This window comes from Eucalyptus grandis, chromosome 2 (genome assembly GCF_016545825.1).
Source record: "Eucalyptus grandis isolate ANBG69807.140 chromosome 2, ASM1654582v1, whole genome shotgun sequence".
Classification (NCBI taxonomy): Eukaryota; Viridiplantae; Streptophyta; class Magnoliopsida; order Myrtales; family Myrtaceae; genus Eucalyptus; species Eucalyptus grandis.
The window spans coordinates 30,608,778-30,636,246 of record NC_052613.1 but is presented as its reverse complement, the minus strand read 5'-3'; the positions used below and the strand labels follow the sequence as shown (position 1 = coordinate 30,636,246).

General features: G+C 39.9%; 1 protein-coding gene across 1 annotated transcript; it reads left to right on the top strand.

Moving 5' to 3' along the window:
- Positions 1–108: 108 nt before the first annotated feature.
- LOC104435120 (DNA polymerase zeta catalytic subunit) lies at positions 109–26,858 on the top strand. Its single transcript, XM_039307481.1, is given in 29 exon segments — positions 109–485; positions 1,761–1,843; positions 2,257–2,314; positions 2,669–2,718; positions 2,823–2,935; positions 3,025–3,067; positions 4,127–4,195; positions 4,362–4,478; positions 4,656–4,818; positions 4,917–5,008; positions 5,115–5,534; positions 6,272–7,832; positions 7,963–8,190; positions 8,269–8,319; positions 8,401–8,747; positions 9,296–9,438; positions 11,793–12,384; positions 13,321–13,467; positions 14,274–14,549; positions 15,374–15,481; positions 15,767–15,972; positions 16,342–16,645; positions 18,444–19,061; positions 19,543–19,731; positions 21,281–21,948; positions 23,143–23,260; positions 23,617–23,969; positions 24,367–24,465; positions 25,030–26,858. Coding segments are annotated over 29 exon segments (8,895 nt in total). The 5' UTR covers positions 109–319; the 3' UTR covers positions 26,543–26,858.
- Positions 26,859–27,469: the final 611 nt, after the last annotated feature.

Sequence of the window (27,469 nt, the reverse complement as noted above, 5' to 3'; positions counted from 1 at the left end):
TTTTTTCTTTTGGTCGGAATCTATCATTATATTTTACAGTAGTAAAATAACCGTTTCGGAGGTAACTTGTAAGAGTTCATCGGCCCAAAGAGTTTTCTCGGTCCATTTTCCTGTTCCGGCCTTCCGTTACTGCACTGCACGAGAACAAGCGAGAGGGAAAAAATTGGAAAAAGCTTGGAGAAGACGCTCTTGACTTTCGCGCGGTCGGTTATACACCAGCAAGCGCCTCCGAGCTCTCACCGGCGATCGACTTTCGGGCTAACCGCGCCCTGGGTTCTGGCGCTTTTCCCCAGCGAGGGTCGTGGGAAGGTTTCTGCAGATGGAGGAGCCGCCACTCCCGACGGAGGAAGAAGGTTCGCAGCCCAGTACAGCGGCGTCGGGGCCGGAGAAGGACCCCGCGATTTTCAGCGTCCGGATCGTGTCCATCGACTACTACATGGCGCGCCCGATCCCGGGCGTCGATGTTTGTTACAGCAGCTTTCAAGGTACGGGCAGTTCGGACGGTGGGATATATGGGCAGTGGGGGAAACATGAAAATGAATGGAAAAGACTCGTTTTTTAACTGTGCCCGCGACGGTTATGGGTGGTCGTGGCGCAGGAACGTTGTTGGGTCTCGCTGTTTCATGGAGCTATGGCTGAATTGGTGTCTTAGAATGGGTCTTGACGTTGTCTTCTCCTAGGAACAGCAGTGCTTTTGAAGTTATTCTATGTTTTAATGGTAATAATTTGTATCTAACGTGTCTTTAGTAAAAAAGAATGAGACTGTGCGAATATGGGCTTTAGGGGAAGCACGAAAACAGATGGAAAGACTTTTTTTACTGTGCCCGTGATGGTAATAGGTAGTTGCCACACAGTAATGTTGTTGGGTCTTGCTGCTTCCTGGAGCTGTGGCTGAATTGGGGTCTTAGAATGGGTCTTGATGTTGTCTTCTCCTAGGAACAGTGATGCTTTTGAAGTTATTCTATGTTTTTGTCGTAATAAAATGTATGTAACGCGTCTTTGGTAAAAAGAGAACGAGAGTCTGCTCTCATCTTTTGAAGCATAATTTTTGTGTTTGCTTCTTTGGTTATGGAATCTAGTGGTAAGTAGGAAATGCCAGAGAAGCCTGTGGTTTGAATCTGGAAGGTGTTAATTTTGTTTGCTAGAGTAGGATTCAATCAGTTACTGCATTTCAGACAAAAGTTTGTTTGCTTTCTTATGAGTGCAAGGAATATGCTTGGCTTAGTGTTCTGTTATGAAGAACTTATCAGTTTTTCCATGGATGTCTTATTTGGACTTCTTGTTGGGGCTGCTGGATTGATGTTAAGTAATTGCCTGGCATGGATATACGCAAGGATTGATTAAAATTGTAGCACAGAGTCATGGAATCAGCACATTGGTGTCTTGATAATTTATTACATGATTGGTTTGGTTGCTTAGAAAATCCAGAGAGTATTGAATATTTTTCTTAATTTTTGGTGGGCATTGTTCAACTCATCGTGTTCTTCCGTAGACTGATGATTACTTTTCGTTTCGAGAGTGTACTTGTCTTGATGATGACATAATTGAAATTCGCTTTTTTGTTGCTGATGCAAAGAGAAGAAGGCGCGCTTACAGTTTTCATGTGGCGTGGTCCCATGTCAATCTTTAAAATTCTGTGTGAGGATTTGACCTTTAACCTGCAAAAATAACAGTTACATTTACTATACAGTAGCTAGAAATTTAGCTAGAAATATCTACTTTTGTATGTTCATAATCTTGTTCATGATTGATTGATGAAGGTGAAAAAGTGAATGAGGTTCCTGTAATAAGAGTATATGGTTCAACTCCTGCTGGTCAAAAAACTTGCTTACATGTGCATAAGGTGAGTGCAATCCTTGTTTATTTGTAGTTTTTTTAATTGTTCCAAGTACTTGCTTTACCCCCCTTGAGCTGTGGAGCAATGAAAGTAACTTCCTTTCTGCCGATGAAGAATTTAAACCAGCATGGGTTTACAGACTTGAGTTGAGGTATATGCTACAAGATGAAAGGCAAATTCAGGATCCAGAAAGTTTCTTCCACTTTCTGCTCGCAAGAGGCACCATATTGGCAACAGTCTACTTTCTTTGACTGGCTGGACACTAGTTGAATGTCTAAATAACAAATGAGGAGCTTACGTGGCTCCAAGCAATCTATTGTGAAAAGTACATGATGCTTGTCCATGGCATAGCTTATGAGACAGCAATATCTTGTGCATTTTTTTTCATACTGATTCTAAATTTTTTTTTCTTCTTGTAGGCTTTACCCTATTTGTATGTACCATGTACAGATATTCCAATCCATCCAACATCTGAAGGTACTTGTGCATATTACAGATGCATGCGCTGCTTTGTGCATATCCTGGTTTGAAGAAATTAATCAACGTTTCTCTCAGTTCACAATACCTCTAGCATGTAGCTTGTGTGTTTTCAGGGTGATATGTTCTTTTGGCAACATGGCTGTGGTTTTACTTGAACAGTTTTTGTCAATGTCCTCATAATATAATGTTGTTGTAGACTTTATCTCATAATATAATGTTGTTGTAGACTTTACCTCAATTTCTTTGAATTATTCGTGCTTTTATATATTTCGAATTCATGTCCCTTTTAAACTAGTTTCTTACTGTTCTGCTACTAGCATGGAATTAATTGGTCACTGTTGAATTGCACAGGGGATGCATTTACAAATGCTGTCTCTCTAGCCATGGAGAAAGCATTGAAGGTATAATTTGTCATTCTTCAAAAATATTAAGTCCTGGCTTTAACTTATTGTGCAATTCACTTGCTAGTTTGTATCTGAAAGGATTGTTTTGTGAGTTACTGCAGCTCAAAGGCAATGCTGGCGTAAAACGGCAACACGTGCATGGTTGCGGCCTTGTACGAGCAAGGAGATTTTATGGTTATCATGCATCTGAAGAGCTGTTTGTCAAGATATACTTGTATCCATAAATGACAGCTTGTGTATATATATTTTTCTGCCTGAATATTCCAAAGCAACATCTTTGTGGCACCTTGACCGAAGCTTTAGCTATCATCCACATGATGTCTCACGTGCTGCCAAGCTTCTTTTGGTATTCTTCTTTCTCTATCAATAGTGCCTTATTGGAATTGGTATTGCTTTGGAATACTAAAGAGTTTTCACCATTCTGCTCTAGATTTGGTACTTGTCATCTTTGGCTTCTTCAATTGCATGCCTTCAAGTGTATTCATTGTTTTGATCTGGAGTGCGCATGCCTGATAACTAAATTTTTGTTTTATCGTAAAAAGAAAGCATTTGCTATTCATATTTTATTTGGGGCATCCCAGAAATATATGGGCCAAAATTTGGCAATTAAGTTTTGATTTATTGAGAGGCCTGAGAAAATTAGCATATATTTTGTTCTTCGACAGAGTAATATAAATGTATCAGTGGAAGTCCACTAGTCATTAAATGTGGCCATTGGAGTATGTTCTGTTGAACATTTTCTGAGATGCAGGGAAGTTTTCTCAAAAGAAAACCTTGTAAATGGAGATATTAGTTTTGGTAAAAAAAGGCAAACCTCTGAATACCACGCTAAGATTTCATGCAAAAATCGCTTTACATACTTGAATTTTGAAATTTGCAAATTGCATCTTAGGCCCAAACTGCATAGTCCAAAGACCAAATTGCCCTTCCTTCAACAAACTTTAGAAAAGATTATCCCAAAATCATTTCCAAATTCTAAACCCAAACCTAATCATCTCCACCAATTACACCACTCAAAGGCACACCACTCAAAGGCTTCACAGCCACCAGTTGCCATCTTTGGCTGTGCTCTAGCTGTCTTAAACCTCTATTGCCAGTCTCTCTCTCTCTCTCTCTCCTCCTCCCCTCCCCTCCCCCCCCCCCCCCTCCCCCATCTCAATATTAACAACACTCTCGAATTGGTGGTTTTAAAAGTAGTGGATGAAAATTGGTATGTGCATGAAAGTTGGGATGGTATTTGGATTTGTTCCAAAAGGTTATCTTCTATGAGGAAGGTTTTCTTGTAAGAAAAACTTGTGATCAACATATTAGTTTTGACAAAAAAAATGTGTCATGCAATACATGTGCCTATAGTCATCTTGTTTGTCTATTTCATTTTTATTCATGGTCCAACATCATTTTCCAGGGAGGAGCAGTATTTGACAGAAGTTTGCAGCCGCATGAATCACATATTCCCTATCTGCTTCAGTTTCTGGTATTATCTTGCGACATCAGTTTATCTTTCTATCTTATCCAAATTTGCCTTTCTCGGGTTCTATAGTGGGTGAGTTTGCAAGGATGGGTCATTAATGCCCTCGTGCCCAGACTTGCTATCTTTCATATGTGTGTTTCTTGATGCACCTGAGGTTAATTAATGGCAGGTTGACTATAACTTATTTGGGATGGGTCTTCTTCATCTAATGAGAATAAGGTTTCGACATCCAATACCAGATACTTTTGCTCCAAAGATATGTATTGATAATGATCAAGGAAGACAGGTGATGGCAAAGTCATAGTGCATGTTTGCTGCTTTTAAGTCATATTTATCTTCTCTTATATGGCGGATTCCGTACAAGACCGTCTTTCTTTTTATGCTTCATATTGTATATGGTGTTCATAATATACAGGTACGTATGTTTGTGGATAGTCAATGATACTTGGAAGTTCCTCATTAGGTTGACTTGGGTAGGGATGCCCACCTGGAGACTCCTGTTTGGATATCATCTACGATCCCAGGAAGTTGGAGGTGGCAGCCTCTGGGTAGCTTAGATGCTTCGTCTGGAGATGTGGCTAAACGTCAGAGCACATGTGAACTGGAGGGAGATGCTGGTGTAGATGGTTTGTTTATACTCTTATCATTTGTTGCCTTCATTTAAGATATAAACATAAGGCACTTCATTTTCTATGAAGAAATTGCTATCCCTGTTTGCTTGCAGATATTGTTAACCAGCAGTTCAAAACATATACCTCTCTTTCTCAAGCTCGTACGGATGTGAAATTGGTCCAATCCCTTGTGCCGATTTGGGAGGTTTCCTTTTGTCCATTCTGTCAGCAGTTTTACTTAGATTAATGCAATAGTATTTTCCCTATCCATCGCTTGCAAAAATGTTTTGATTATGTTTCTATTTCTACAGGAGGAATTTGAAAGGAGTGGGATGCACGAGGCAGCACTACCACCTGATCCTGGAAAACCACCCCTAGAGGATGTTCTGAAAGATCTCTCACATGGTCTTGACTTGGAACACAAACTATTGGAACTCTGTTCAGGAGTTGTAAGTTCAGGCACCCCAGAGCAAAGTATGAGGCCGCTGAGCTTGATAACAGCTCCCCTTGATGGTGGCAATTCCACTGAGTTAGCCCTTGCAGGTTCAAGTTGTGATGGTAGAGATCTTTTGCTGCATCTTGAGGAACATGCTCTGAATTGTTCTCCCTCATCGCCAGATTTGTTCTGTGGAGACAGAATGGTTGCAACACCTGTCAAAGAAAAAGATGCATGTTACGAGTTGTCGAATAAAAATAAATCATCTCAATTGACACAACCATTGGGTGTGAAGGTAATGTCATCGCTCCGGAGGTGTCTTTTCCCTAACATTGATGTTTGTCAGTAATTGTCATGTCATCATTCTTTTGTTTTCTTTCCTTCCTTTTTATATTGTATCTTGCTTATCCTTAGCTGGTCTATTCTACTGCCAATATTTGATATTTTAATCATTTTCAGTTCTATGAAGCCAAGACGGTACCTTTCCCACTTTCCCTTGCTTCTGTCACTCTGGTGTGTCCTCAGACTGATAGGGTTCTTTTAGTAGCCTCCTGGTGTAAATCTGTTTAAAATATTATTTTACTGTTTTTTTCTGTTTAACTAGGATAGAGAATACTTCATCTGCTTAACCATTGAGCTACTTTTATATCAAGTGTTTTGCACTTGCTAGATTGGTCCTTTCCTTTTCTTTTTCCCTTGATATTGTCTTTCTTTCATATGGTGTCTGTTATGTTGTTTCATTGAAAGAAAAGCCAAGCCACTCTTAAAATTTTGTATTCAGTTTCCCCTGTGGATCCTTACTGATTGTGTTTTGATCGCTCCTTTTGGCATCATAAGTGATTATCAATACTCATTTCCCATTTTCTAGAATGTCTTGGTGCAACTCACTGGTATTTGGAGGAGTTTTTCTTTCCAGGGATAGCTTGTAGGCAATTGGTTTGTCACGGAGCAATAGGTCTGCCTTGAGCATGTTATGGTGAACTCGAAATCCTCAAATTCACTCACCTGTTGTTATTTCTCTGTGCATTTTAGGCAGTAGATGAGGAAGTCCTTGGACTTCTCAAATGGCTTGCCACATCCCAGGCTGCTGAAGACATAAACTCGGATGATGAACTTGTTAGAGATATTATTCTGACTCCCCTTTTGCCTGCAACAACTATTGATAAGGTGCTAGAAAAGGCTAATATCGAGTATGAGAGTGAGTCTCAGAAAGAGTGTCAGGACATTCTTGATTCAATTGATGATATGAATGATTTTGGCTGTTCAAAGGAAAGAGGAACTTCTTCTGCTAATTTTAGTAGCCATTCCCAAGCTTCATCAGAGAAAAGTATTCCCCAAGTTGATGGCTCCAGTGATGGTTGTTGCCATTCTCCTTCTACTGGGTTGGAAGAAGGTTTAAAGATGGAGAAGAAGGTTGAACTTAAGAAGTTCTCACAGCAACAAGCTCTAGATAATAACAGCAAAAGTTCTTCCAATAAGAAAAGAAAGTATAGTTCCTTATGGGGTAGTTTACCTTTTGCCATGATCCCCAAGGTCACAAGCCACCCAGAGTTGAATAGTCTAAACATGAATGATGGATCTGCTGGGGGCTGTGAGAATCAAAATTTGGAATGTTCTAGTTCACACAGTCAGAGAAGGTTGGACTATCTTTCTGATACACCAACAGAAAAGGCAGAATCAGATGCTCATCTACAGGAAGCGAGCGTATTTGAGAGATGCTCTGTCCGAGATCTGATGAGGAAAAAGCGATGCCACCTTTTCAACCCACTAGACTGCACTCCTCACAGTGAAAAAAGGGTCAATGAGTTCGCATGTCCCGAAGAGATAGACTTGCTTGAGCATGGCAATGAGTATGACACGAGGCAGGTTGGATCATGTCCTGATTTCCAGAGAGAGTCAAAAGAGGCCTATCAAGAAAATTTTACTGGATCTGGGATGGCAATAACTGAAGGATTCCTTCCAGTGGGCATAGTTAAAGGACCACAGCAGTCTCCCTTTGAGATGTGTGATCCTTCACTTCCATTGTTATTTAATGAAATTGACAAGACTGAAGGGCCTGTCCTCAAAAGTAAATCAGTAACTTCTGATGTCCCATCCTCCAGAGGTAATAAGCTATTAAATACTATGGAATCTCACTCCCAGGACAAATTTTTTAAGGAAAAACTGCACTCGGTTCATGTATCCAGTTCTGTCTGTGAGACAGCTAGTGCTATCGAATCTGAGACATATCACAGAAATGTTCACTTTAATAAAAGTGACCATGAGACAGGAAATCTGATAGCATGTAAGGCACTGTCGCATAAGAACCTTGAGGCCAATGAAGACACAAGTTTAACATTATTACGAGAAAGCTTGGATCGTAGTGACAGTGAATTGGGACCAGATGTGGGTTTCTCAGGAGCTGCTACGTTAATGCAGACAACTGTGGAAGCAGTAGAGAAACCTTCACCTTTAATTGCCATGACCATCCGTGAGAAGCCACCCGTTGCTGACTGTGGTGATGAGGCTCCTGAACATCCCATTCTCCTCAATGGTAAAATTAAGCGTTCTCACTCTGTGGTTGTGGAACACGATGGGCATGAAGGAACCTCAGGTGGGATGTTAGTACTTTTTGTACTTTGTGGTGACTCTAGATTATGTTTCAGTTCCTTAAATCATCAATGACTTTAAGATGGCTGAATACTATACCTTTTTTGCTGACAAACTCATGTTTCTTCCTCAAGGGAGAGCTTTGGATGAAATTCCTCCATTCTTTGTCCAAGGATTTAGAGAAGACAAAGAGGTTCAAACTGATGGCATTACGGATGGTGGCTCCAACTACATTAGAGAAGCTCACATGGGTGTCCCTACTCACTATCAAAATGATGGCTCATGCTTATACCTTTTGACACCTGTAATTTCACCTCCTTCTGCTGATATCGTCAATGACTGGCTACGGTGTAGTGAGAAAGGTAATTATTGTGCAGAAAAAAATCCATGTATCTCATTTCTCATGTTAGCTGTATATAATATTTATGTTTTTACTTCAGGTACTTCTGGAAAGAACTGTATAGAATTAATGGATTCTTCTCCTTTGAAAGGTAATTTTTTCATAATTGCTTTGCCATGCTGGGAGTCTTGCAGTTCTGTTAATTCAATTCAGTTGCTTGAGCGTTCTGCAGGATCTCCAGTTACCCCAATTCATTCACAAGAAACTTCCCAAGATGATGTCAATGGGATTATGCCTGAATCTGGTTCTTTACCTCATGCTAAACCTTCTATAAAGCAAATTAATCAGCATAAACGTGGAAAGCTAGAGAAAGAAGAGGATCCATCTCATAATAAGGCAGCAACAATGTTCATCAATGAAAAAAGTATTGGTAGAGTGAAATCACACAACTGTTCTCAAGATATCTCGCAGATTTCAGGACCAGATGGAAAATCAGGATCTACACCTTTCAGTCAATTAGGATATCGAGATCCTGCGAGCACTGGTGGAGGGCAACAGCTTACATTATTAAGTATAGAGGTACATTTGACATGGTTTTCTAATTTGATAAATAAAGTTGTTGGGAAATGAGCATTGATTCTGATAATTTATTAAGTGTTGGGTCATGTCATCTGGATTTTGTAGCCCTAGATTTTGTCCTGGAAAATCAATAAAAGGATTACCTTGAGTAGAAATTGTTTGATGTAGTTGTGAATAAATTTTGTAAGTAATTAACATACCTGGATGCTTGCAGATAGGGATCTACAGGATTTGCAACTTGTAATGGTAAATGAGATAATTCATTTGATGATATTTGACTAGAAAAGATATTGAACGATCTATACACCATCTACATGATTTTCTGGAAATTGACTGACGTTTCCTGATGAGGTTATGCATTACCTCTCCTTACGACAATTTCAAAATTACATTTGGGTGACACTTGTACCTTCTACCGTTTTTGCCTACTTCTGTAACTCGAACTGTAAATTCTTGAATTTATCTTTAATCTATTTGGCTTTACCTGGTGATGTTTGACTTTTCTTTCTTATCCTAACATTTGAATTAAATTTGATATTTTGTGAAAGGTTCAAGCAGAATCTAGAGGAGAACTCCGACCAGATCCTCGATTTGATGCTATCAATATTGTAGCTCTTGCTGTTATGAATGATCAGGATTCGGTTATTGATGTACATGTGCTGGTGCACTGCAAAACTGAATCTTGTCAAAGGTAAGATGCAGTTAAGAGGTGATTTGCATTTTCTGTCTTCTGATATTCTTTTCTGAGGGACTTTATGAATTGTGTTGTAGCTGCTCGACACAGAGTGAAGTCATGTCTTTAGCAGAGTCAATGGTTAAAATGAATGGCCTCTTTTTCTAGAGATTCTACTTTTCTTACCTTGATATCGATTTGCAAATAGATCATACTAAGTCGGCAAGCCCGATTTCTGAACTCCAACAAATTTTAGTGGAGAGTGGTAACATTGGCAACTCTATATGGTATTGAATTGTTAGGAGGTTGTGCTAACTTGCGTACAAAATGAGTTTAGCATAGCTGAGAAAGCTTCAGTGGATATATGGACACTTGAGAAAATAGTTTTGAAATAGGACAAAAAATATTGTTGGCTCAATTGAGGGTAAGATTAGAGAAACTCCTTTAAGGTTATTTGGCTGCACGAAACAATTGACTTTAAAGATGTAAGGTAAAAGTACAGGCTACTAAAATCATGTGAGTTGACTTTGAAGGAAAGATTTCAAATACTTTTATTTAGCGTGGTGTAAAAGGATCTATGAAATTGACCTATGGTGGATAAGCTTGCTTGTTGTCATTACATAACATATACACCTACGAGAATCTTTTTAAGGCATCTTTAAATTGAAGTTCAAATAAAGCTCAGTAGGAAAACCATCTATAAATTGAAGAAAGAGCTTTATCATTTATCATTTTTCAAAGAACCTCGAGTCATCTTGTTTAATAAAATTTAGTGCAGTTCACTTTCTCCGTTCCTTGGTTGAAATGAGGTTGTCTGCTTTTGGTTTCTCAAGCTACTGAAGTCCTTGCTTTGTCACATGCCTGGGGCAGATATACACACCCCTGTGTTATCATGACATAGGCTCTCTCATTTAATTTATGATGTATGTTGCACTTCTTCGTGTAGTTAAAACAGCTGCATTTCATTAACTTCTTAAACCTGGGTTATTTAGACATCATTTTTGGATCATTTTTCTTCTAATTTTCCCACTTTATTATTATTATAGATTTCATATTTAAGTTATGAGGTGCAATGTAAGGACATGATAATTATCGAGGAAAAGGTCACTAGAAGTGTCATGACTTTTGTACAACACTCACTTTGGTGCCAAAACTTTTCATTGGATTACTTAAGTGTTACTTTAAAAAAAAAAAATCACTTAAGTGCCAACTCCGATTTGGGAGGCTAGAGATCTGACGTGACCATATTCTAACATTTTTTCCAGTCAACGTGGCTCGCCGGCATGCCTAGTCAGCATTAATAGCCCTCTTTCTTCAAACCCAAACGTCACAATAGACGATCTTCCTCAAACCTAACCTTGCAACCATGGATTTGGGGCAAAATTAGTGACTGCAACTTGCAATAGAGGTCTGCTATTTCATTTGTGTGATTTTGTTTCACCAAAATTGCAATTTTAAAGTGGGATTTTGAGGATGGATGGTAACAAAGAGCCATGATGAAGCTTCAGAGGAGGACGATGCCGTGCTTGCATATGCCCATGGCTGAGAGGTGGAAGGTGAAGGAGTCAATGGAGTGCTAGAGCTCACGAAAGGGGACGTGGAGACTGGAGGAGGTGTAAATGAAGGCGGTGGAGCTGCAGTGGGAACAGGAGGAGATGAAGCTGGTGATGTTGAGGGAGGGATTGGGGGGAAGGGGAATAGGTTGTGCTTGCTGTAGAAGGTGGAGTTGGAGTTGTAGAAACAACTTTTGGGGTCAATTTGGAGTGGGTTGGTTGCCATTGAAGATGAATCCTGTCTTTCTGAGAGATTGAGCTTCAAGCCAAGCAAACTATGTTCTGGGATGAGAGAGAGAAAAGAGAACAAGAGAGAGAATGAGGTTTAAGGCCAGGTCGTTGGACTTCCTTTTTATAAGAAAGCCACATGGACATGGAAATTTCATTAAAAAAAGCCACACGGGATGAGTTGCCGGAATTTATTGCTAGAGACGCTTAAGTGATCGTTTTTTTTTCTGATTTGGCATTTAAGTGATATAGCAAAAAGTTTTGGCTCTAAAGTGAGCACCATATGAAAGTTATGGCACTTTTAATGTCCTTTTCCCTGATTATTGCTTTACTCTGATTTAAGAGCAGTGTTAGTGATGATGTGGGGCATAATGAAATTAATAGGTTGATAGTGTCAGGTGTTGGAAGTCTTAAAGAATCAAACTAGCAAATCAATTCAAGAGTTCAAAAAGGAAATACCTGTATAGCACTTGTGTTAGGAATGAGGCTAATTTGTTGAGCCCTTTGTACGTGCTGTATTTCGTGCGACATGTATGTTTCATACACTTGGATTAATTATCCTCTTTTTTTTTTTTAATTGTCATCTTGAAGGAGTCATGATGGAGTATCCAGCTGTGAGGTGTTAGTGTTTCCACAAGAAAATCAATTGTTGATCCATTTTGCGAAGATCGTTAGCAAGTTTGATCCGGATATATTGGTGGGATGGGATGTTCAATCTGGTTCTCTTGGTTATTTGGCTGAGAGGGCTTCATATCTGGGAATTGGTTTGCTTAATATGATATCTCGAGTACCATCAGACAGCAAAGCTTTTTCTGGAGAATCAGGACTTACTGATGAAGGGATTGCAGAGAATGTTCTAACTGAACCTTTGATGTTTGATTCTGTACGAACGGGAGATGCTATTATTGAAGATGAGTGGGGTAGAACCCATGCGAGTGGTCTTCATGTTGGTGGTCGAATTGTCCTAAATGTTTGGCGCTTGGTGCGTGGTGAAGTTAAGCACAACATGTATACAGTGGAAGCTGTAGTTGGAGTTGTTTTGAGAAGGAAAATTCCCTCATTTCAGCACAGCATACTGACAAAATGGTTCTCGAGTGGGCCAGGACGAGCAAGATATCGTTGTCTTGAATACATGATCGAGAGAGCGAAGCTGAACGTAGAGATTATCAATCAACTTGACTTGGTATTTCTACGCAATAATATAATTTTATGGTTCAACTGTATTTATCTATGCATAAACATTCTATGTTTCCATGGTTCAAGTTTTGAATCTATGTTGTGCATCAAGCCTAGAGGAAGGTTATTTTTGTTTAAATAATCCATATGAAATCAACGGGGGTAATTGCTGATAAAGAAGTTTTGAGGAAGGGAAACCTTATATGCTGATGGCATTCCAGTCTTAGAATTTTAGTTGCTGCAATCAAGTGCTAAACCTTTACTGAAAAGTTCAACGAAGTTCTGAACATTGCAATTGTTTTTTTTTAAATCCTAAATCTTTATTAAAACATGCATCGAGTCCTCAAATTTTACTGACAAATGCAATATGAAGTCACCAAGTAGGCTTTTTTCGACTTCGAAGTGGGCAATTCCTTATGCTATGATTGAAAGGATTTGATTGGACTTTTAAAGAAAGTTCTGTTAAGACTTGATTGCATCGATTGGAAGGATCATGAAATGATTGGATTTTGTACACAAGTTTTAGGATATTAGATGAAACATTCCCTTTTTAAAATATTTTCTTTATCATATTGCATAAACATTTGTTGTTCTGTGGTTCAAGCTTTTAATTAGTGTTGTGCATAAAACCTAGATCATAGGAAGTCAATGGGGGTAATTGATGAAGAAGCTTGAGGGAGCCATATGTCATGTGCAGATTACTTTTCAGTCTTAGAATCTTAATTAATGAACTCAAGTACTAAACCATCACTTATGAGTTAAATTGAGTAAACTTTCCCTTTTGTACATTTTGTGGGGTGGCAAATTTTTACTGGTCCATCATTTGTCTTCATAGCAGAACATCAAGTGAACTTTCCCTTTTTATGCGTGCTTTCTGTAATTTCATTTCTTGTCGGTTTTCATGGGCTTAAGTACATCTGCCTAATGTGTGAACTATTTGCAGGTCAACCGAACTGCAGAACTTGCTCGCGTCTTTGGTATTGACTTTTTCTCTGTTCTTTCTCGAGGTTCACAATACCGTGTTGAATCTATGTTCCTCAGGTTGGCTCATACTCAAAACTACATTGCCATTTCGCCTGGGAATCAACAGGTACTAGTCCACCTTACTCTTTCTAAAACCTTTAATACTGCAGAGAAGAATGAGGGAGGAATTGTCTGATTTTGGGACAGAACAGATGTTTGCTTTCTATTCAATGCCTTCACTTGGGTTTTTCCCTCTTATTTTCAATGGATTATGTGAAGCTCCTTCTCATTATTTGGATTCATCTGGCTTTTGAACGATGAATATGAAATTGTAATCAGCATGTTTGCAGCACCTTTTATGTGTACATTATGTATTTTGTATCAGAGCATTAGTAATTTACTTCTTTAGGTATTATTCGTCTTCTTTCCCTATATCATTATAGATGTTAGAAAAGTACTGCATAATGTTTGAATAACACGCTTTACACCAAAAATCATACTGGCTTATGCTTTATGATACTTACTGCAGATTCTCATCCCAAAAATCTTTTAATGACAATCTGTAAGAGGAGATGTCACAAGTTTATACATAAGCAGTATATGGGCACCACTATCACCACTTTTTTCTTTCTTGGACATGTCTGCCTTTCTGCTTTGTAAATGAGAGACTCTGTGACAATGTAGAAGTATGTTAGATTGTAATGTTATCTAAAAGTATGAAATGAGTGGTTCAAATGCTTTTTTATGGTGCTTTCCAGCTCTTCTAAAATTTATCCATCAAGCGACTTTTAATTCTTTGATAATATTGTTTCTGTTCATTTGGTTGTTTTCGTTGTTTCTGGTAGATGGTCCTATATGTATTATATTTTATGTTCCTGCGGGGATTCTTATATTGACTTAATGAAACAGTGACCTCACCTTCTGGTTTATTAGGTTGCTTCACAACCTGCAATGGAGTGCTTACCACTGGTGATGGAACCAGAATCTGGTTTTTATGCAGATCCTGTAATTGTTTTGGATTTTCAGTCTCTATATCCATCAATGATAATCGCATACAATCTTTGCTTTTGTACATGCCTTGGAAAAGTTGTGCCTTCGAAGGCCAACACACTTGGAGTCACTTCTTTTACAGCGGATCAATATGTTCTGCGAGATTTAAAAGATCAAATACTGTTGACACCAAATGGCGTTATGTATGTGCCTCCAAAGGTAATTTAGGGTGTAAAGGAATTTGCTCTCTTTGGTTTTTTATATTTTGGAGCAATTTCTTAACAATTTAAGATTTTGGGTAAAAGGGGGTATAACATGTATTAGAGCATAGTTCCAGAGTTTGAATTCTAATGTTGTTTTTCTGCCTTGTTCTTTTTTTAAGTTCTACTGTCTCTATCCAGGTTGTCTATTAGACGTGGCTACGTCCACGTCCATCTAAGGCCTGATTTAGATGGAGGAGTGTTAGGACATATGCTATATATGCTCTTTAATTTGAGGGCTTTTGCTTTTGGGGAGATAGTTATGGTTTTAAATACGCACCAACGTAAGGATGTTTATTTGGTATATTCCACAAACTGTTATGGGTGTACTTTAGTCATAATTATGACAATACTAAGCATCTAGGCAGACATCCATGCTTGAGGATACAATGCCAGTCTGATGCTTAAGCAAATTAAGTGTCCTCACTCATGAAAGGTCAGATCATTGAAAGGTACTGTGGCTTAGTGGGCAGACCAATACTAGCTAAGACTTAAGATTACATACAATTTTCCAGTGGCAGGCAAACTTGGTTTCGGCAATAACATAGGTGATGTGATTGGTTCTATTTGCTAATTCCTGGGTTTTTTATATGAAGGAATTGGTCTACTGTGATGTTGAATTTCCCTGTTAAACCTCTATAGCTGCTTTTATGTGGGTTAGCACAAGAGAGCTTATATTTTTTTCTTTGGTTCTGAAGTCGAACTTGATTTTTAGTTGCATCTCCCAGCTCTAGGAGATAACTTTGTAGAAGAAAAATAGTCTAATAAACTGTCATGATGCAGGTACGGAAGGGCATACTGCCTCGTTTACTGGAGGAAATATTGTCAACCAGAATAATGGTAAAGCAAGCAATGAAAAGATTAACATCTCCACAGCAAATTCTTTACAGGGTAAGGCCTGGGCACCTATTAATTTATTACTGAAATCAGGTAGAGTATTAGCTTGGCATGACTGGTTTATTTATTTTTTTGCTCGAGGCAATTTCACACTCCCCCTCTTAACTCAAATGTTTGCTTGAAACTATGGTTTTTTGTGCCTTGTTGACTCCTCTGCTCAATGTAGCTGGCAGGTCAATGTTTTGTATGATATAAATGTTGAAATATTGATTGCTCTCATTTTTCAAAATATGATGTGAAATCATGAAAGGTGGTTAAACAGCTCTTCTTTTGTTACAGATTTTTAATTCGAGGCAACTTGCTTTGAAGCTAATAGCCAATGTAACCTATGGCTATACTGCTGCGGGTTTTAGTGGCCGCATGCCCTGTGCAGAGCTTGCAGATAGTATTGTTCAGTGTGGCCGCAGAACACTGGAGAATGCAATTTCCCTTGTAAATGCACATGACGAGTGGAATGCAAAAGTTGTCTATGGGGATACTGATAGGTAAAGACTGTTTATCTCTGAGAAAGATGAAAAGCATCATTTCAATGAAAGTTTTCAGCTATGTTAGCCCATGCCTGTTCTTGTACACCAAATGCCATTTTCAAGACTTAAAAAGTTGTGACTTGTGAGATGTTACAAACACCATTTTTATGAGTTATGGAGGTTTGCTATAAGTCTTTCTAATTTATCTGCTGCAACACTAATTGGTCTAGTTCTGATTGTATTTATAAGTCTTTCTCACTCTAGATGTTTTTCACGGCAACTTAGCTGATGGTGCTTAATCTAGACGTATAAAAAGCTTCTGATTATCTGCGTGTTAGTTGGGCAATTGATAACTCTTTTTTCTTTTTTTCTTTTTTTGGCACATAGTATGTTTGTCCTCTTGAAAGGACGAACTGTCAAGGATGCTTTTCGAATTGGTCAAGAGATAGTCTCTGCAGTAAATGAGATGAATCCAAACCCGGTTGCTTTGAAGATGGAGAAAGTCTATCACCCTTGCTTCCTCCTTACAAAGAAACGTTATGTGGGTTACAGCTATGAGAGTCCCGATCAAATAGAACCTCTTTTTGATGCCAAAGGAATTGAAACAGTACGCAGAGATACTTGTGGAGCAGTTGCCAAAACTATGGAGCAATCTTTGAGGATCTATTTTGAGCAGCAAGACATTTCCAAGGTGAAGTGTTGCCTATTCTCTTTCTTCTATGGATATGTTTTCCTTCTGTTTAACTTAATTCCCAGAGCAAACTTTATGACTCATATGTCCAAGTGTTTGTCTGATATAGTGTTGAACTTAAGCAGGTGGTCTTCTTCTTTTCCTTGGTGTCCAAATTGAAGAACTTGTAAAGTTAGACATTGTGATCTTGGATTTTTTCTTGTCTAGACATAAATGGAAGAAAATGAGATTCATACTATTTGATATTTATGCGTTTGTCCTGATATATGATCTAGACTAGATGAAATTACTGAATTCTATTCAAATTACTAAGACAACACTTACTTCTCAAGTCTACACCTGGTTCATTTGTTTACTCTTTTTTGCACCGGTTAAATGTGCCAACTTGTATCTGTCTATTTTTATACCACATGCTTGTAATAGAAAGGTTTTCCTAATCATCGTGGCAGATGGATTATGGGTCTGCCTAAAACTTGGAATGGTAATTTAGATTCATTTGAAAATCTGCCTTTTAGTCTTGTAATTAGTTCCACACTACAAAAATCTTGACTCTTGAGTACATCTGCCCATGGTTTATTTGTTCTAGGTGTCAGGCAGATGGTGTGCTCTTAGGCTAAGCTATGTAGCACCGACACGGACACGTGACACGTGACACGACACGACACGACACGACACGTCGACACATCATTTCTTAAAAATAGAGAATTTCGACACGTTCCGACATGTTATATATTAAATATATTTTTATATATAAATACATAAATAAATAATAATAAAAATAGCATAGAATTAATTTACACAAAAATATTAAATAATATCATTCATTATTTTAATTTGTTACAATAATACACAAAATTTAGAGGAAAAAAATATTGTTTAAATAAAAATGCTGAAATGATATTTTTAAATTTATTTATTTATCATATATAGCATTTTTTATTACTTCTTTCAGAGTAAAAGACTTTTTAAAAAAATAAAACAATTCTAAAAAAATAAAACTGAAAAAAAAAATTGACCCGTGTGTGTGTATTTATAGCAATTTTATTACTTCTTTTGTGTATATTTATATTTTGACCCCTCAAGTATTAGAAATTTTTAAAATTGACCTCGTGCGTGTCGGAATCGCGTGTCGGAATTTTGGACTCGCGTGTCGGAGCGTGTCGGAGCGTGTCGGAAAGAGTTGACCATGTGTCGGATTTTTCGACACTCGTTGACCACGTGTCGGAGCGTGTCGGGACGTGTCGGAGCGTGTCGGACATGTATCGGAGTGTCGGACACGACACGAAGGCTTCCGGAGAGTGTCCGTGCTACATAGAGGCTAAGTACATTTTCAATTCTTCCTTTATGTTATGCCAAAGGATTAAATGTTTCGTTAGTTTATAGATAACCATGCACTGCATGGCTACATGTGAGACAGGTGCTCGAAAAGATTCAAACCATACATTGTAGGATTTTGACTCTTTATTGCATTCTTCATTATCTCCGTGAGTTGAAACTAGTAAATGTACTTGTCTTTACTTATTCTCATGTGATTACCATACATTAGGGGTTTCAATGGTTTCTGCTGAAACCCCTATCATTTCTGAAGAATGTCTTGTGATCTGTAGTTCCATAATCTTTCAAATTGGACCCGGAAATAAACATTGAAGAAGTTGGTAATCTGAGTGGTCCAATTTATTTTTTGATGTTTCTAGAATGCGTACTTGCTTATCCCCTGATTTGTTCAGCTGGAAGCCTTGCTTTAAAGGGTGATTTGTATAGTTTTAGAGCACTACTTCATATTGCTCTCTTTGCACAGGTAAAAGCATATTTATACCGCCAGTGGACAAGGATTCTCTCTGGAAGGGTATGTCTTCAGGATTTTGTTTTTGCGAAGGAAGTTCGATTAGGTACTTACAGTACAAGGCCCTCCTCATCACTCCCACCTGCAGCAATCGTTGCAACAAAAGCAATGAGAATCGATTCCAGGGCAGAACCACGTTATGCAGAAAGAATACCATATGTTGTTGTCCATGGGGAGCCAGGGGCACGCCTAGTGGATATGGTCGTTGATCCCATGGAGGTTTTGGCGATTGATTCACCTTTTCGACTGAATGAACTTTATTATTTAAAGAAGCAGATAATTCCAACTTTGCAGCGAGTATTTGGACTTGTTGGTGCTGACCTAAACCAATGGTTTTCAGAGATGCCCCGTCCTATTAGGGAAAATTTTGCGAAACGTCCCATTAGTTCACCTAATCCGCAGCGAAAACGAATTGATTTCTACTATCTTTCAAAACATTGTGTACTTTGTGGTGAGCTGGTCCCGACATCAGCATATTTATGCAATAAATGTTCACACAAGAGGCCAGCTGCTGCAACAGCTTTAGTTGGAAGGACATCAAGAGTGGAGAGAGATATGCAACATCTTGCTGCAGTGAGTATTCCTATCAGTAGAATCATAACGGAGTCTGCATTATTAAGTTTTCTGTCAGTTGGCATTTATTTTGGTGTCTCATCTGTCCATCTGAATGCATTCTAGAGATGATGTTGCTGACTTCATCATGCTATATAATCCAATGAATTGTGTTAAATCTTTTCTTTTATCATTATTGGATCAATGGTTGACCAGTAATCTTAATTTTCGACACATGAAGCTCTTGTTCTAGGTTATTATGGTCTCATACCTGCCTTTTCTTTTTTGTCTTAAGAAGTACTTTTACCCTCTCCTATTTTGACTGCCTAACCAGTGTAAATTTTCTTGTCTCTATTGTATTCTAATCAATATTTGGAATTTATGGATTTTCCATATGCATGCAGCGAGGCAGCATTTTTCCATCTTTCAGCTGCAGTCTTATTTAGCTATATAAATGAGCACGCAGTCACATCACATCATTTTCTTTGAATGATCTATGCAGATTTGTCGGCATTGTGGTGGCGGGGACTGGATTTTAGAAAGTGGAGTGAAGTGCACTTCACTTGCTTGTGCAGTGTTTTATGAGAGGCGTAAAGTTCAGAAAGAGCTACGAGGCCTTTCTGCTGTGACCACTGAGGCAGGCTTGTACCCAAAGTGTATGGTTGAGTGGTTTTGATTCTTGACCATAAAAGTCGGGTTCCCTTTTGAGCATGAACAGGGTCAAGGCAGTGCTAGCATCTTTGCCACTTTCAGCAGTTGGTGATTCACCGGGGACGGTTGCCTGCATCAGAGCTTCTCTGTTACTTGTTGAGGTTCAGTTTGTTGCTGTGAAGTCTTGGTAAATTTTCATCCCTCGAATTTGTGAACTCATCTGATGTTGGTTCAAGGGATACAAGAACACCTAAGCTTGAGCTGGTGTTCAACCACCCAAGAGCACAACAGAGGACTTGTTCGCCTTCTTGTGGCAAGCCCTGAGCAGAGAACAAATGCTCGAAGCACACCCAGGTTCTTTCGAAGCAAATGAGTTTAACCAACTGATGGCACTTTGAGTTTATACAGGAGCTGCGAATCGGCTGTGCATGTAGAAGGATCTGTAAATGTGTACACTACATGGAGAAAAGGAAAAGTGTTTAGGCGTTTTGCTGTTGTAAATTTGTAATCGTGACAGTGTCATCAGCTAATGTTATACTAAAAGCAGAGTTGTATTGAACTGTGCAGTCTATGCTTCCACATTTGAAGTTTTATAAGAGGAGAGGCTGCCCCTATTGTGGCTTTCATCTCGTCCACACTGCCATGTTCACTTGTGATTGTTGCGTAGCCTTACTGCTGCTCCCCGCCGATCGCTATCCGGTCCTGGAACTTTCATATATTTGCAAAAACACTTTAAAGCTCCAAATTTGCAGAAAACATTTGTCTCATTTTTTGACATTTTGGATTGTTTATGAAAATGAGTTAATAGAATTTTTTTTTTAATTGATGGAAAAATCTATGCTTAAATTTAGAAAAATAATTCTTTTTAAGAAATCGAAATTCAATTTTCAAATTATGATTAGATTTTAGTGCTTGAACAGGAACCAACGCTTGGCCATGGAAATCCCAATCCTCATTCTTGAGCCCTTGCTTGGGTCCATTGAGATAGGGCTCGAGACCCCAGCTCTCATGCTCGAGCCCTCGACACTTGATCCAAGTTCATCGAGGCCTAGCTCGAGACTCTAGTGTCCATGCACAAGTCCCCAACGCTTGTGTCCAGGCCCATTGAAGTTAGGCCCTAGACTAAGGCGCTTGCAACTAGATCTTCGGCTCGGAATTGAGAGGTTGGGCCCAAGACCCCAATGATGAGGCCTAGGTCTTCAGCACCCCAAAAATGACAGCAATTTCCGGTCAATTATACAATTGAAACCCCAATTGGCACGACTGAGATTTGAGGTTTCAATTGTAAAATTAGCGTGGGGGTAAATTTGGCGTCCAGGCTAGGGTCCATACTGGCACCTGGGGCATGCCTCAGGTTAATTTCCGATTAATTTTGACAGTAGAAAGCCCGGCCCACTTACGTCCAACATGCCTACTCTTCGGTCCATTTCAGAAAAAAGCCCAATAAGGCCCTTGGGGGGTTTTGGCTTCCCGTCTTCTTCCTCCTTCCCGCTCCTCCTGCTTCACGGCGAGACATCCATGGCCGACGACGACGTCATCGCTTAAACCCTAAACTAAACCTCTCGCTTTCTCTCTCTCTCTCTCTCTAGATGTCGCGAACCCCGCTCTCTCTCCTCATCCTCAAGCGCCTCTCCTATCCTTCCCCAACCCCTCGACCCTACTCCCCCTTCGCCGGCCGGCGCTACTCCTCCGCCTCTCCCTCGGCTCCCTCGCCGGAGCCACCGCCGCCGCCGCCGCCGACGAAGCCGTCCAACCTCTCGGCTCGCCTCAGCTTCGTGTTCGACCAGATCGACTCCATCGAGAAGGAGCGCGAGCGGTCCCAGAAGGACGAGACGCTCCAGCGGATACGCGCCTGGCGGGAGGCGAAGGGCGATCACGCGCCGCCGCGGGGCGCTGCCGCCGAGACGGTGGGGCCGGTCGGGGCGTCGTCGACGAGCTTGGACGGTGGTGAGGGTGAGGATGAGAGCGCAAGGGAGGAGGTCGGTTCGGCCGAGGGTGGATTGAGTGCTTCGAGAGGAGCGCAGCCGGTGAAGGAGGTGGAGCTGGTGCATCCGTGGAGGGAGTGGATCGAGTTGATGGAGAGGCTGGTGCAGCAGAATTACTTTGATCATAGGAGGAAGGATGAGGACAAGATGGTGAGGGAATCGGGGTTGGAGGTCGGAGATATCCCGGAGGAGCATTTCGATTGGAATGCCGATCCCAAGACCGTTCAGAATGCTTGCTTGAATTTTGGGAAGGACCGGTTCGACATCTTGAGGTATGCCGTGGTGATGGTTGAAGCCATTTCACAATCTCCATATCTAATGTGATTGCAAAATTACTCTCGAGATGTTCCAAATGTGATAACTTTGCCAATTGTGGTTTTGTAATTAAGGAAGACCATAAAGGAGTTTTCTTTGTGTACATGGTGGCATAGCATGTAGGTTTTCGTAGTTTTCAGTGAAAGCTCAGTGAGATGACAACTCGACCCAAATGTGGGTCATTTTGAATGGAAGTAAAATGACCGAAAGAAATTATAACATAATGTTTATGCTGGTTAGTTTCGAGTTTTTCTTCTCATGCTTTGCTTGTTGATTGACATTGTTGGGACACATCATATTACTGTGGTTTTGTAGTGAAATGTGTCCTGTGTAGACTATTTAGCTTGAGGGCGGAATTTGAGTTTGTTCAAACATCTGGTTTTTTCTGCTGCTGTCAATGAATATGCAGCTACTACGATTTGTCTGCATTAGAATTTTTTTTTTTTTTTTTTTTTGTGTAGTAGTAACCAGAATATTTGGTAAAAATAGAGGTTACATGAGAGCTTTGAAAGTGTGCAATTAAGTTTGTTGCTGGTGAGTATATCTAGAGGTTTCTTGGGTTGAGGGTTTAATGGCCGAGTAGAGTCGGTAAGGTGCTCCACTTTTCCTTTTACATGAGGAATGGTTAAGATAAGATCTAGGAAATATATTAGTATCCTTTCTAGCTAATAAAGTTTGAGATTTCTAATTTGTAAATAAGGAAGAGCTGATGGATGTTGGTTAGTTAGACTGCTGCATGGTTGAGTTTTCCCATTAGAAATTGGAGCCCATTTCACTTGGTGTATTCATAATGTGCTCCTTGAGTCCATTTAAAAAAATCATTTCGATGTGGACATGAGTGTGAATATCTAGAGAAAAGGCTTACATCAGGTCTCAGGCTTGATTTTCGTTCAAATAGTAGTACAATAGATGAATAATCATTTTCTTCTTTCAGGGATGATCTTTTTAAGTGGTTTTATGTTTAGTTTATCTTGTATAAGAAGAATAAGATGAGCACAGACCAAGTTGACACTCCAGCCGATCAAAGTTGGATCTTTCATTATCTTGACTTGTATTAGCAAGTAGGGTTGAGATTATTGACTGCCTTTGCACTAAAGTTTTGTATATGGTAACACCTTCTTTAATATTGGCTGAGGTAAAATTGATGTCAGGTCATTGTCGAGACAGGACATTCAAATTCTTGTTGGTTATGGATGCCCTACTGCTGACAAGAAGGTGGTTATGGCTGCCAAACTATTGAGAAAGCATGTGCACCTCGATGAAGGAGATGTAAGAGTTGCATCTTTTACTTGTCAATTCTTCTAAATTTGGGTATGATTTTTTTTTTCCTATTTGACAAATATTTATTTTGGGTAATATATCTTTGCTTTTAATGAACAGGCTTTATCATATCTTCTTCTTCTAGGTTGACCCTTCAAATCTAAATGTTCATCATGCTGCTTTTGCTGCCTGTATATGAGAATAGCTATGCAAGAATGCATATCTGTCCTCTCTTTCTACTTTTTACTATCTATTTTCTTGTTATTTTTCAGTCAAATTACTTCTCCTCCATGTTCAATTGCTTGCAAGCGAGTTTTTCTTTCTTTAATTTCTATGTCCTCTGGATATAACTGATTGGTTTGCAGGTTTGTAGCTCCTGCAAACTGAGGAGCTCCTGTGAAAAAGCCTATCTTTTGACCAACAAAGAGGATGAGGCACGTACAATTGATGTAATGCGAGTTCTATCTACATTCGGTCTTGATCATGCCCATGGCTTAGTGACAAATAAATCTCTTCTGAAGCAAAAATCTCTGAAAATCGTTGTCCGCAAGTTGCTTCATCAAATTGTTAAGTTGAGTGCAGTTCCTATTGATCCAAACCTTCCCCCTCCAGTTATTAAAAGGCCTCCACCGAAGGTCAAACAACCTCCACCAACTCCAAAGAGACGAGTTGGACGGGATGATGTAGAAATGAAGAAAGGAGACTGGTTATGTCCTAAGTATGATTCTTTACTTGTTTCTTACACTTGCATTACCATTTAGGATTTCTTCTTAATTAGATCCACAATTTCAATAGACTTTGCTGAACACCTGTTTATGACACTCATATGCATGATATAAAATACTCGGACACCTGGTGTGATTTCCACTAAATTTAAATTAAAGCCATTTCTAGCACTTTATATTCATATTTTAATTTCTCATCCCGTGAGATCTTCCTATGGACTTATCTAGGCAGAGTTTGCAGTGTCTGAAGAGCTGAATGATGCCGGATATTTATCATTTAGAAAAAAATTAAATCTTTCTTACCTTTCTGTCTGATTATATTTCTTATATGCATAAATCTATCAAAGTTGGTCTTTCCTGAAGATGCCAAAAATTGTGATATTGTTTCAGGTGTGACTTCATGAATTTTGCAAAGAATTCAGTGTGCCTACAGTGTGATGCGAAGCGTCCAAAGAGACAGCTGCTTCCAGGAGAATGGGAATGCCCAGAGTAAGTCTTCAAAATTCTGAGATTATTTGAAAATTTTTAGTATGTGTATTCTGCATTGATGGTGCTAGTATTCTAGGACAGTTGCCCCATCTGTTATGCAATTTTAAGGTTTCATATTTACATGCCAGTTCCTTACTAGTTGTGGAAATTGCGCGACCCTTCTAATATTGCAGTGATTATTCACTCATTATATGTTTTAAGTCGTGGTCCCAGATCCTGTCTCCCCAAGCTTGGACTTTTTTTATCTTTTTTTTTTTTTCTTTTGCATTGATGGTGAGAACGTGGTTGGAGCTTTATTGTAGTTGTTTACATGCTGGTTCTTTATTAGTTGTGGAAATTGCCCGCCCTTTTAATGTTGCATTAATTCTTCATTACTGCAGTAACTTTTATTCATTATATTGTTGTAAATTTAATGAGCAAAGTGTTGAAGAATCTTCAGTGTGTACAGAGAGGCAGGAAGATGTGCCTCTGTACTTCTAATTTTGCAACATACTGAATGAAAGGTGCATACTAATTGTGCATGTTACATAGCTCATACTGGTCCTGGTCCATGTTTTCTGGTAGGTGCAACTTCTTAAACTATCGGAGAAATACGGCCTGCTTCCATTGCGATTGCAAGCGCCCACCTGAACAGTTCATGGAAGACAAATTGCAGGAAAGACATCAGAATCCAAGGACTAGGTTGGAAAGGACTGCCAGCCGCCCAGAAGTCTCTAATGCATGGAACTTTGACTTTGATGATGATGAATCTGATGGAGCAGATGTAGCTGCTTTTGAGTATGCAGACTCGTCAATGAAGGGAGAAGATTCTCATTTACATAACCAGGAGCAGGGAAGGAATCATCGAGGGTTTGAAGATGATTTTCACCAGAGTAACAAATTCCAGAAAGTTGATAACAGAGAATATTCTGATTCCGATCACGGTTCTCGTACCGGTTTTGATGATTTTGATGATGAGGAAGATAACGTGGACAGTTACGAGCTAGATACACGGAATAATTCATCGCTTAGGAATGGGCCATCGATAGATTTTTCTGAGGTTGAAGGGGACTCTGGGTCTGAAGACGGAATCTTAGACATTAAATCATTTGCTCGAGAGGAAGCAAAGTCGCTCTGTCGCAAAAGGCCGTCGAAACCTTTACGCCGCGGGCGCTCTGTTCCAGGTTCATATGATGATGAAGTTGATTTTGATTCGGAGGACGAGACTTCGGTCCATCCTAACTGGAGATCTAGTCATGTTGCGGATTCTAGAAATAGAGGCAGAGGTAGAAGTCCTCCAGGTAAATTCAGGGGATTGAGCTATGGCTCAGATGAAGAAGCCGGGCTGTATTCAGATTCAGGTGGTGATTCGGATGAGGACTTGCGGACTCGGAGAAGTAAAGCGGGTAAATTTTCTGATAAAGCAGGCCGTCGGAGTAATTTCCACCATTCTGGCTCCGAATCAGATGATTATGCCAGTTCTCGCGGAACGAAGTTCGGAAGAAGAGGAACAGAACCAAATAGAAGAGGGGGCAAATTTGATGGGCGTGGCTCGCGTAGTAGTAGGAACAACTTTTCGGATGATGACTTCGAATCAGATGATTATGCCAGTTCTCGTGGAACCAAGTTCGGAAGAAAAGAAACAGTACCAAATAGAAGAGGGGGCAAATTTGATGGGCGTGGCGCGCGTAGTAGTAGGAACAACTTTTCGGATGACGACTTCGATAGGCCGTCGAGAGGGGCGCGCGGAGGTATCAAAAGTAGAGGACCTCGAGCGGATGAGTTCGGCGGGCGGAGGAATGATCGAAGGTCAGATGAGTTCGGCCGGCGGAGGAATGATCGAAGGTCAGATGAGTTCGGCCGGCGGAGGAATGATCGAAGGTCGGATGAGTTCGGCGGGCGGAGGAATGATCGAGGGTCGGATGAGTTCGGCGGACGGAGGAATGATCGAAGGTCGGATGGTTCGAGGAGTTACAAAGGTCCCGGAGCAGGGAAATTCGAGAGCAACCAGCGCGGAAGGTTTAACAAATACAAGGATGACGGGGGCGGCGGCGGTTCTGATGACTTCAAAAACCGAAGGCGTGTAATCGAGCGATGATCTGCTTATGACAAAATTCGAGCAGATTCACGTACGCTCACCGGAACAGGGCCTTTGTAATCGTCTGCTGATCTAAGGTATCATCTCTTGAGAGCACGGGGGGGAAACAGTAAAAGTGATTCGATCTTGCCTCCTCTTGGCCTCGTGATTTAATTTCAGAAGAAAAGAATTAGTTATTGTACCAAGATTGGGCACAACGAGGCTCGAGATCGTCTCATGCATGATTAATTTTTATTTTTATTGCCTTTCTGAAAATTAAATGTTATACTAAATCCTCGTAATAAAATGAATGGGGTCCACATTTTTTCCCGATATCGATATGTTGGGCCGCACGAGGAACCGATGCCAAGTGTCATGTCAATATGTCATGTGGCAACACATGACACGGATCTAATGCAGGAGTGAATATTTTCTCAGCTCAGCTTTGAACTATATAAAATAGATTAAATTACGATCGAGAAGAACAAATAAATTAGATATTCGTATTTCATAACCGTAGCTGACCAGGAGGTCGTGGAATACGAAAACTTGTGTCTTCTTTGCATACCAGACGATCTTTATGTCGAGGCCCGACCCAATTAAGCGAACTGATTTTGCTTACTTTTGTCGTGCGAGTGCACGTGGCATAACTACGCCAGCTCCTACCAAAGAGCAAGCAAATTGGGCGGATATTCACTCCTCATGGTCTGGTCATTTCTTGGATATTTTCAATTCGAGGGCGGAAAAATTGGAAGAAATTTCAGCTGTGCCTATGTAGTCCGTTTTAGTTGCCGAGAAATGCTGGTTCCACTGTGGATTGGTAGGTGGCGCGAATCGATCGATTTGAAGGAGCTGAGTGAGTTTCGTACTGCGAAATTGCCTGCATACTTTTCGGCGTCTTGTAGAACGATAATATGCAATCTGCTGATGACCTATGAGAATTCCATG